This window comes from Diplotaxodon limnothrissa, linkage group LG2, assembly GCF_057381915.1.
Source record: "Diplotaxodon limnothrissa isolate DT_005_m linkage group LG2, D_limnothrissa_male_GT1.1, whole genome shotgun sequence".
NCBI classification, from domain to species: Eukaryota; Metazoa; Chordata; class Actinopteri; order Cichliformes; family Cichlidae; genus Diplotaxodon; species Diplotaxodon limnothrissa.
In genome coordinates, this window is record NC_140597.1 from 35,292,568 (window position 1) to 35,304,685 (window position 12,118).

A 12,118-nucleotide genomic window follows, 5' to 3' on the forward strand; every position below is an offset into this window, starting at 1 on the left:
TCATATAGATTAAAAATAGCAATATGAGTCTATTTCTCTTAACATCAGCTTCTCAGCTCTTTCACTGTTCATCAGATCAAGAACAATGGGCTTTTTATTTTTTAAACTCAACTAAACACGGCCTTACTTTTCGGTTTGAACTGACATCAAATGTGTTTACTTCAAAAAGAGTATTTTTTTACAGTTATGATGTTTATTCCCTTCACAAGTTTAAATTACATTTAGAGTGCTATTAAAAAGGTCTTCGGACTTATTTTCTGTGGAGACCCTGCGATGCCCACGTTGTGTCCTTACCGCTGTCTTGAAGTTCACAGACAGGCTCTTCACTTATGGTGTTACTGTCAAACTGAAATGTGTGGGCGGACTGTGATTACATCTCTAAGGAGTTGACCCGACACCGATTATTGGCTGTGTCACAGTAACTCCAACACTGAAGAACATTTTACTGGGAAGGTGTTAAATCTAGTTTTTGGGAGAAGAAGCCAATTTGAAACCCTGAAATCTCAGCTCTCCAATTTCTCCTGTGCCTCACTTGATCTTCATGTGTTCTCTTAAAGGAGCTCGCTGAGGAAAACACTTACTGTCTCACCTTTTGGGCCGCCTGTCTGGAACAAGCACCAGTGGTAGAGTGCATTTGTTCAAGTACAGTTTCGAGGTATTTATGCATTTAATGACTATTTACATTTTATAATTTTACTCAAGTACATTTTAATCTTTTCCCTGCAATACATTAATTTGACAGCTGGAATCACTAGTTACTAAAAATCTGATCAACTTAAAAATGGTTTTAAAATTTGCAACATTTAAAAGCTGATTAACATAAATCAATAAGAGGCAGCATTAATCCAGCATTACATAACTATATAACACAATAATAAGGGCATCCCTGCTGCTTACTGCTGTTACTTTTGATATTTCAAGACGGCGCTGATGATACTTCTGCATCTGACGTATTAATCCATTATGAAAATAACTTGATCATTTGTCAGTTGGGTAGTGGTCTAAATCAATTACAGTTGCTCTACCCTACAGAGGAATAAAACAAAGCTAAATGTACTTCTGCTCTGTAATAGTAGTACTTTGGATGATGGGTAAACATTGCATCAGCCCCGTCTTTGACCCTGCCGATCACCACCGCTGCCTGAACTCGCTTCATACAGCTCAATCTTACTCTGATGGATTTTCTCTTTTATTGGTTTTTTGTACAGTAAATCCTCTTTACAGTAAAAAAAAAAAAAGAAGAAGAAGAAAAGAGCAGGTTATATCTCCATTTGGCAGAGTCTGCACAATCCTCGCCACAGTGATCCCGGTTTAGTAGCTGGTAGAAAGAGGAGGGGGAGAGCGTGTCGTTACCAAGTTTTGACAGCACATCATTTTTGCTCTCAATCTGAAACTACACCAGCGATGCCAATTTGACTCTGTAGTGCTTTTGTATACAGATAGTTGACAGGCACATTGTAAGAGCGCGTCCATTAGCGGTGCTTCACAAAACAGCCAGTGCAGTGGGGATACTGCTGTAGGAACTGGAGCTAAATAAGTACAGTTACTACAGCAGGGAGAAACAGTGCATTTCATGAGGGATCTGCTCTGCTTCACAAGAGCGGCATATGGACTCGTTTTACTTTTAGAGTAAACAGCACAACTCTGGCTTAGTTTTCACAGATGCCAGCAAGCTGAAGGCAACGAGAAGAGTTTCATTGGTTCTCAATTGAAATCCTAATCATCAAAACACACGGGACATTTATAATTTTGCAGCATCTGAGTTCCATCTTTCCTAAAGCATACACGCATGAAATATTTGTCAGCAACAGCAAACTTAGTGTGACATTTTGCATCTTGTAATATGAGCCTGTCCTAACACAACCTGACAAGTGCTCTGGGTTAGATATATGGTAACTGCAGGAAACAGAGAACGCTGTGGGGCCTAAGAGACCTCAGCAGCACGACTAGGTCCGTTCTGGGATTTCCATCAATCCTCCCCCCTCACACCCCTGCTACTACCAGAGAGGTCGGGTGGATCACAACAAGCTGCCTCCCTAGAGTAAAACGTGTGACTTGGTGACTAACTGGCAGACGTCGAAGGGTGTCTATGAAGCCTTGAAAACATTCATTCCTCTTGCTTAAAAAAATAAAATAAAATTACTACAGCTGGCTACAACTTGATTATCCTCTAATAACAGCTACACTATGTACATACTTAAAACAAACACACTATTACACTATTACCAGCTTAAGCACCAGAAGCTGGACCAGATACAGTAGATCAGTTAAAAAAAAGAAAAAGAAACGACAACAAAAGAAAACTTAATCCTTGGCCTGATGCTGGAAAATCCCCTCATAAAGTGGTTAAGCATGCAAGATTCCCACTGAATGTCCCCCATCACTCTAGTCAAATGAGGAAAATGCAGCTCAGGTGAAATCTAAGAAATAATTTTAGCTGCGCTGAAGCAATTTAGAACAACGTCAGGCCTGACAATCTCCCATACACACTCCGGCAGCGTGGAAAAAAAAACGGCGACGTCTGCCAGGCTGATTCTGGCGCTAAGCACGGCACTAAGCCCCATTGACAAAGCCAGCTAAGAATCAGAGAAGCCTTGCAGAAGGAGTGTGACGCTGTAGGGTAATGCTCTTATAAGGGGCTCTACCTGCAGCGCCAAGGGTTCGTCTGTTTTATCCTCTTAAAAATCACCAAACAGGATCAGAGAGTACATCCCTCTCACCTTTTTCCTCCAGCATTTTCTAGTCGATGTCCTGCTGCTTGTCCATCCGTCTGGGTCCGCTCATCCATAACTCCCCAACACTCCCAATAACTTCATCCTCTATAACCCATAGGCCCCCACAACCCTGCTATTGCTACAGGACATCATCAAGCATGGAGTTCTCTGGAATCAATAAAAGATGCCCCAACACTGACTTGAATTTATATTTCAATCGAAGGAAGCATCCAAGCTTAAAAAAAACCACTTTTGTTTAATTATTAATGCTCCCACCATGCATCCACCCGTATACACAATGTAATAATAAAAGATTAAGCTGATCTTGTGCGGCTTCTGCTGTATCACTTCTGTTTACGGCCCAATTCAAAATTACCCACCGTTATAGAAAAAAAGCATTAATAGCCATTTACAGTGTTTGTGTCTGCTCACTCGAGCTCTATAGTCTACATCATGAGCAGGAACCAGATCTTATATTACAAAGTTTTTGCAGTGCCGCCAAGCAGAGCAAGCCTTTAAATATGGATCATCTTCACTAACAACAACAACAACAACATCAGAAAAAAAGAGCTGTGGCTGCAAGAAACAATTATATTCATTGTTTATTAATGAAGTGATTATTTTCTCAATTAACAGAACAAGCATTTAATCATTTAAGACCAGGGTTCTCAAAGTGGGGCCTGCAGGCCGAGAGCAGAAACATTTTATTCAGGCCGTGAGAGCAACACTGAAAGAATGCACTGTGGTACTTTTCATTAATCCACGGTTCATGTTAAACTGTAATATAGCCCGCACAGAGCGAGACCAAGGGAGCATTTATCTTCAGTTTCAACTCTTTAGTCCCGCCCTCATAGCAGACTAAACCTCCCCGAGTCTGATAAATGCAGCTGGTGTTAAAAAAAAATAAAAGAACAGCCATCCCCATTAATATGTCTGTGAAGGTTCTCAGTCATCCAGGTCATCGAGCTTGCAAAGAAAAGCGTCTGGACTTCTTTAAGTTGCTTGAAGACGTTTCACCTCTCATCCGAGAAGCTTCTTCAGTTCTAAGGTCAAATGGTGGAGAGTCCCAGATTTAAACCTAGTGGGAGTTTCCCCCCACAGAGGGACAAAAGGACCCCCTGATGATCCTCTAATCGCCTGAGCCAAGGTGTGAAACTGGGTGTGGGTCCCAATCAGCCAGAGTTTCGGGTGAGCTCATTGTGAAACCTGGCCCCAACTTATCATGCGAATTCCTGAGGTCAGATGGCCCAGGATGTGAGTGGGCGTTAAGGCGTCTGGGGAGGGAACTCAAAAATGCCTTTGTACTAAATGTACAAGCCTAGAGCAGAGGTGTCAAACATAAGGCCCAGGGGCCAGAATCGGCTCGGTGCAGACTCCAACCCGACCCACTGGACAACTCTGGAAAATGTGAGTGAACAGATTTTGGACTTTTAACTGAATTTTTTCAGCTTTCACTCCTAAAACACATCTCAATTGGCCATTTACACTACACGAAAGTAATTAAGGATTAGATTATGAATTAAATGACAGAAAAGTTCTTGTTTTTCATGTCCTACTTGAGAAAGGTATTTTTTTTAACAATGTGTACACAGCATTTTCTGTGACTTAGTAAAAGCCTTCTGTTTTATAATTAGAGGACATTATGGGAAATGAGTCACCAGAACTATTCTGTAATTTTACACATTTATCTCTTAAAATTCAAGCCCAAATAGTCACGCTGACAGATTTCTTTCATTTACTACAGGAGCACGTTTTCCCAGGGATTAAATATGTAGTTAAACTTGACTTTAGGTCTAAGTGGGCTGCATATGGCCTGTAATGTGAAATGAGTTTGACATCCCTGGGCTGGTGGAACACTGTTTGGCAGAGACATGTGAAAAAGTAATTTCAAAAGCTTCTTCTGTTCAGTTTGTATGAGCAACAAAAATAAGCAAGCATTAATGAATGTCAGTTTTTTTGAAAAGAAAAAAGGAAAAACACAGACAAATAACATATACGCGGAAAGACAAACACATTTGAAAGGGCTTGGGGAAGCTTTTCAAACTATTTTAAAGACCTAACAGAAAGTTGGCCTGAATAGTTGTTTTTCGAGAGCCATGCAGTTTTTGTTTGCTGTATTTTTTGTACTGAATGGAGGCGTATTTTTGGTCTCAATTTGAACATTTTGTTTGCTTTTCCTGCCCTTTTATTTCCTTCTAGAGAAGAAATTTTTGAGGAGATTGACTGTTACGTGTTAAATGGTCTATTAAAAAATAAATAGATTTTTTTTTTTTAAACTAGTCACTTTTTTTCCTATTCGGCACTCAGACCGAGTCATTCTTGAGAACCTAGAGTTTAGGCTACAAGAAAAAAGCAAAGAGTAAAAAACTACTTATCATCTCATCACTGTTGCATCTTTTTACAAGCCATAGCAAGACCCTTAATTTCCTTGTTTTTTGCCAAACAAACAGACCAGTAGCTGTAGACGGCTGAAAACTGACTATTAAATGTGACAAAGAAAATCAGAATTTAGATCAGCACTTAATTCTGTTGATTGACTAATTACCAGGAAAGATGCCATTGGGAGAAAAATCTGCATAATGCCTGAATATTTTTAAACCTGAAATCAATTCATTAATCCTCAAGCATTTTGAAAACCAACGCTTCAGTGGGCTTTTGAGCAAAAAGGCCTCGTGCTTTTTCCACCTTCTCCAGTGTGACGATTTGTCCTATATTCATGTAAATATGTACCTAAACAAAGATGCATCTCTTCTGTGAAACAGAATACTGAAACTGTACTCACTCAAGCTGATTTGACTTTGAGCTGAGTCTCCTTCTGACCTTTGAATCGACTGCACACCTAAACCTTTATTATTATTCCCGAGGAGTTAAGCTTCAGGCTTTGATCAGCATCTCAAGTTAACGCTATGAATATCTCTATTTTCCCTGACAGTCTACAATTACTCATGAAAGGCTTTTAATCTCCCAGCTTTTCTCAAGAAATGTTTGTTCATCAATCCGATCACACTTTTTATTTCAAAAAGCTGATGTTGCGCTGACGGTAACGTGACGGTTTGGGGTGGAAATCCTAGGTGACCTGAAGAGTTAGTGCCTTTCACCTGTCTAATGCCTGACCTTTTGTCCCTTACAACACCACCCCTGCTCCTTTATCCATCCATCCATCTCCTTTTCTAGGTTTCTTATCCAGGGGGATGTTACAAGTCCAGCCTACACATACAGACTCTCTCCTCCTCCCTCTTGTCGGTCACCTGGGGGCCGAGAAAACTATTGGCTCTAATCTTGTATCTCTCAGCTTTAGCCACAGTGGGTGGGTTAGCAGAGCCAACCAACAGCTTTATCTCTGACCAGCAGAGGAAAACCTGGGAGACCCTATCTCATCCACCCACACAGGCACACACATGCACATGACAGGATACCTGCTCACATATCAAACCACTCATAGACAAAGCACATCAAACACGTACACACAGTTAGAGCTGGGTTCATGTGTGCTCCTGGCAAAAGCAGGGGAACACATGCAGACTTACATATATGTAGTCTTAACAGCACATCTAAATAAGGGTGTAAAGGTGTGACACACACACACACACACACACACACACACACACACACACACACACACACAAAGACTCCTGGCAAGCAGAAATTGTGACGAAGACAAGTGGTTCAGCTGCGAAGACTGAGATAGGACCGGAATATTCTTTATCTCTTGACGGTGCACGGCTTAATTTTAGGGACAGTTTTTTATAGTCTAGCCTGAAAGATTTATCAGCTGACTCTGCTGCTGCATTTACTTTAACGCACCGAATTAGCTCCACGGAAAAAAAAAAAAAAGGACATCACACAAAAATACTGAGAGAACTTATCGGTTCAGTTTTTAAATCTTTTTCAATTAGATTTTATTCTGCGCAGTGAAGACGGTGGGCCAGAATAAATGGCATTTAATGTCAAACATAATAAATACTACGGGGGCTAAAAGTAAGTGTAGAAATGGAAATGAAGAATAAAACTTTTGCAGGGCAAAAATGCAGTTCAGTAGAGCTCAACAAATTAGCATTTAATCAATTTGAAAAAAGGTTTTAATGCAAAGTTAGTTGCTGCGTAGCAGCACACACACACTCCAAGAACGCATCACTCCAACGACATTTCATTGTGCAATCCATCTTAATCAGCTAGCCCATCAGAGACAATATATCCTCCCCTCCATCTCCCTACCCTTCTCCGGACGGAGTGATTGAGGGGTGTAAAGAGGAGGATGTTTCTGCCCACGTCTCCTCCCCCAGTATGCCCCCCACCACCACCACCCGGACGGCTCTTAAGTGCTTGTGGGTTTTTATGTTTGTAGTGTTTTATAGGAGTGGGCAGAAGCCAGGAGCAGTAAAAGTGTGGAAAGAAGGAGGGAGGGAGGAATAGGAGGAGGAGGGAAGGAGGAGTTGAGGGTTACTGTAAATCCAATCTTTATTGAGAGAGACACACAAACGACAACCAGCGCCCACCCTGCAACGCCCTGTTTACCTGATCAACGAGTGCTGATTGAGGAAAGGAGAGAAGGAAGGGAGGGAATGAAACAAGATAAGGGAGCACGTGAAGTTCAAACCTGTTAATTTATCCGTCCCTATGCATTCGTGTACACGAGTGTCTCTCTTCATGCATATATATGTGTGCGTGTGTTTGAGTGTCTAATCAATTGCTAACCACCAGCCAGGCCTGGAGGCCCCCACCCTCCCAACCTACCTACCAGCCTGCCAGTATAGCGTATAATTGGCCACAGTTGGCTTCAATTGAATGTTTGCTGCCTTAGGGGCCAAATGATGCTTCAAGGCCTTTCAAAGCAGCCACAGAAAATCCACAACACTCCTCCACATGTCAAAAACCGCACGCTCTGGTCAGAGCTTTGCTGCAACAGCAGAAAGTTTACAATTTCAAAAATGAGCGTAATTAACTTGCTCGATGTTTCCTTTTATTTTAATGTCATATTTCTTTAAGTGCAACTGGCATCACTCAAAGCCTCTTAGTCAATCAGTTAGTCACTGGGAGAAAAGGTCAGCAGCTTAGTCAACAAAATGACCACGGAGACAGTCAGCCGGGCAGCCAATCAGTCAGGCAGAAAGGATGATCGGACTCTGCCGCCCAAAGCTCCTTTGAGGGTACCCTGTACCTGCTTGTTGCCATGGCAATGCAGTCTGAGATTTAAATACTAGCCTGTGTCCTCTCCCTGTGTCTCTTTCATCTTCTTCTTTTCACTCCTCCAGACTCCCCTCTTGCTTTTTGTCACTCAGTGTGACTCTCTCACGCTCCATCTCTCAGTCATGTTTCCTCTGGCATTGCTGAGGTTTTTCTTCGTCACCTTGCCTCGTCCTCTCCGCTAAATGACACTTTACTAGCTGTTTCTTCTTGTTAATTCTGTGCTACTTTGCATCCCACGACTCTGTAAAAGCTCTTGTAAAATACAAAGTCGCCTCTCCAGAAACACAGAGACGGTACTTACTGTATACACACATAATTACTGAAACATTTGTAGACAGATGCATGTATAATTACTTGCAAGCACACACAAACAGAAGCAGTCACACTGAACTATGAGAGTCAACGATCAAAATATTCACTGGATGCTGGCACAGCGCGCACCTGCTGACAGTCAGCTGCCAGTGAAAATCTATCATTTTCTGCTAAAGCCTCATCATCAAGCATCATTTAGGCATGCTGGCCTGCCTCACTCTCCCCCGATGCATCACCAGTGCCAAGACACCGATTAAATTTCCCCCACATGCCCAAACAGCCTTGTGGGAAAAAGAAAGTCTCGAATGGATCAAGTGGCTTCTGGCTCCATCTAATGGTCACTACTATCTAAAACCTGAGAACAACAAGTGATGGGAGGACATGAGACCAAAAAATGTTTTAAGAGTTAGATATACATTCACTGGACTGTTTATTAGGTACACCTGGCTAGTACTGAATTGGACCCCCTTTTGTCTTCAGAACTGTGTTAATTCCTCATAGCATAGATTTATCAAGGTGCTGGAAGCATTCATCAGAGGTGCTCAGTTGGCACTAATGGACCCAACATTGGCCAAAAAAATATCCTCCACACCATTATACCGCCACCAGCAGCCTGAACTGAACTACAACACAGACAAGATCCATGGTTTCCTATCGTCTGCACCAAATTCTGAACCTACCATCCGAATTTCAGAGCATAAATGGAGACTCATCGGACAAGGCAAAAGTTTCCAAATTTTTATTATCCTATTTTAGTGAGACTGTATGAATCATACCCTCAGTTTCAGTTCTGAGCTGACAGGAATGGCGGGAATGGGGTACTCTCATGGTCCAAACTTCAGTTTTAACTTCTCGACCATGCCTAAATGCATTGGATTTCTGTTATATGTGTCGGCTGATTAGATATAGCTTAAATATTATTTATAATTCAATATTTGCAGGTAGTTTTGGAATTAAGACATTCGTCTCTTCTGTTCCAGAGCTAGTCCGTTTTTAAATAATTTAATATTAAATAGAATTTTAAAAAACAAATTTAGTAAATGGCTTAAAAATCATTTGGTTAACAGCATTACCGTTATCAGAGTGGTTTTTAAGTTTTGTTTTGCACTTATTGTCTGTCTTTAGTTTTATATTTTTATTTATTCAGCCTCTTGTTCCAGTAACTCAGACATTTCAGACTCTCCCAGTTCTTCATCGTACTATTGCTGAACATTTACCCAAAGCAAAACTGATCTGACGCAGCAGATAAACATCAGCCACTGCCATGGGTAAATGTCAACCTTTTTGCTCATAGGCCAACTGCAGCCAGCAAGGCCATTTCCGATGTCCAGCAGATGCATGCATGCATATCAACAGTTGGAGTTGAAAATAATCACTTTCTGCAGTGCACAGACATTAAAAGATACAGTGTTCTTAAACCAAACAGCTGGGGGATGCTACATAAACAAACAAAGCATATGAATTTCACATATATCAAAGCAGTCTGTCCATAATTCTTCCAGCATGGAGCCTTCAGATGAATGCTAGCTCTGCTTTTGTGTTTCTTTGTCTACTTTTAAAGTTTCCAGGGAGCGACTCAGCAAATCTTCTGATTCTCAGCCGTTCTGTTGTTCTTTTATTCTTTTGTACTCCACTTTAAAGAAAACTTCACAGTAGGATTCTTAACCATATAAAGCCCTGTAGCTGTATCTCCCACACACTGAGAAAACATAATACCCATAATCACAGCGCGAACCTCCCTCCTTGCTAAATGTATGCACATCAATGCACAAACGGATTGGAGGCGGCACTCAGTTTGGCACCAAGCTTTTAAAAACATAATCCTTTCTCATGTTTCCCTCTGACTGACTCTTCTTCACATTATTCTTTTCCAGAGGTTTCATCTGTACACCACTGCGAGCCATTATTTTTAGTCAAATAACAGCAAAATAAAATTGAGCTTCATCAATTTATTTTTTAATTACATTTGATTTTGACCTGTGTGAAAATAGACAACTTCACAAAGGTTTAAACATAGACACACACACACATACCTGCATTGACTATAGCGTCTATCTCAAGCTTGGTGATGTCGCCGTTATAAAGGGAAATCTTCTGGTCCAATTTTTCATTCCTCTTGTAGTCAGTTGGCTGCGAACCACCTGATGATGAGAGACACAAACAGCCTCAGGACCAGGTTTGCTTACCTGATAAATCAGCACAGGGGATACATCTGTAGTTCAACGCATACAAAAAGCATCATGTCCTAAACAATTCTTGGAAAAGGCTGCCACCATTTATAGAAGATCACAAGATGTGTATGTAATGAAATGATTTGCCAGGAAGGCACTCAATCCTTAAGCGACTGTCAGAACTCTCACACTCCCTGCCAAGCATCTACAGTATGAGATACAGATTCATACAAGAGGGATCTGTCATTTCATTGTTCAAGGCCTTTATATAGCAAAGTGAATCTAAAGCAAACACATTGAAGCACTAAAAACTATTAGTTTCCACAACCTTCATCAAAGCAAGTGTAGTGATCTGCAGTGACCCTTCAAATGTATGACCTCCATCCATCCATCCATGGAGATATCAAACAGAGATGCTCCAAGGCCTTCTCCTGTCAGGACATGCATCAAATACCTCACCTAGAAGGTGATCAGGAGGCATCCTAGAGCAGATGCCCAAACCATCAAACAATCTGACTTAGCTCTATTCAGTGTGAAACCCAGCCACCCTTCAGAGGAAGGTCATGGACAAGCTAATACTCTGCAATCTCACTCTCCCTCACTTGTGAGCAACATCCTGAGATATTTAAACTCCTCCACTTGAGACAGCAACTCATCCCTGACCTGGAGTGAACACTCCACCCTTTCCCGGCTGAGGATCATGACCTCAGACTTCAAAATGCTGAGAGTCATTCTTGCTGCACACCACTCTAGTGCATATTGGAAATCACCACCTTAATTCATCATTCTAAATATACCTATATAATGTTAAATAATACAATATTGTGCACTGAAAGCTCTGCAGCTAATTCAAAACAAAATAGTTTTTCATTTCTAAAAACTTGACTCCGCCTGACAGCGTTTGAGCACACTGCCTATCATTGTCTCTTAAAAACCAGAGATGTGTGGGGCAGCATTTTTTTTCACTCAGAAGAAAATATATTGATGTTTATAATCAGACTGCATTTTTTAGCAGCTGAATCTTATGCCTACCTTTACGGAGCAGCTACATATGGGGTCTGTCCAGTATTAAAATAATTGTTAATGATCTGAAACCTTGGAAATCTGAGACTCTTGGAAAACCCTACCACTACTATCACTCAACTCTTTGTGAACAGAATGGTAACTGTGACTGATGCTGAGGGTCTGACCTGCAGTGGGAGTCCACACTGAGATCTCATCCAGTGGCTTGTAGTCAGTTGTCCAGTAGTACTGACGCCTGTCCTCCACGCTCAGAGACAGCAGGTAGTCTGAGAGAAAAGTAAGATAAAGAGAACAGGCAGTAAGTCATCTGAAACATATAACATCAAATGTATTTGTCATTTGCACTTTGAGCAGATATCAATGAGTTTCTGACTGAATATTTGATCACTCTTCTTGGCAGATTTTGAGAAAAACATTTCTCCAGAAGGCTTTTGGCCTGTCCATGTAGGCAGTAGCAAATTTGGTCAGCACCCTCTAAGTCCATGACAATGTAAAACTCAGTCATGCTGGTGTTCCAGCAGTTTCCAGTTCATGACATGCTTGAGTCTTTGTGACTCCTGGTTGTACCAAACCAATCTCCTCTCATCTGAGAGTGACAGTTTGGATCTTCTTCCAGACTTTGCAAAGGAGGTGACACATCCAGAAAACTTATTCTTGCATATAGTCGTTTGACTATGGAATCTGGAGTTGTTGAGAAATGGCTCCATTAAG

At 41.3% G+C, this 12,118-nt stretch overlaps 1 protein-coding gene across 3 annotated transcripts in view; it reads right to left on the reverse strand.

The window, feature by feature from the left end:
* Nucleotides 1–12,118, reverse strand: part of macrod1 (mono-ADP ribosylhydrolase 1) — a 153,112-nt gene that overhangs the window by 139,587 nt on the left and 1,407 nt on the right. For all 3 annotated transcript variants that reach the window (XM_085363014.1, XM_085363006.1, XM_085362998.1), the window contains exons 2-3: nt 11,575–11,673; nt 10,247–10,354 (exon numbers count right to left, since the gene is read on the reverse strand). In XM_085363014.1, the coding sequence (XP_085219140.1) occupies nt 10,247–10,354; nt 11,575–11,673 (207 nt within the window). The remainder of the gene's footprint in view (nt 1–10,246; nt 10,355–11,574; nt 11,674–12,118) is intronic.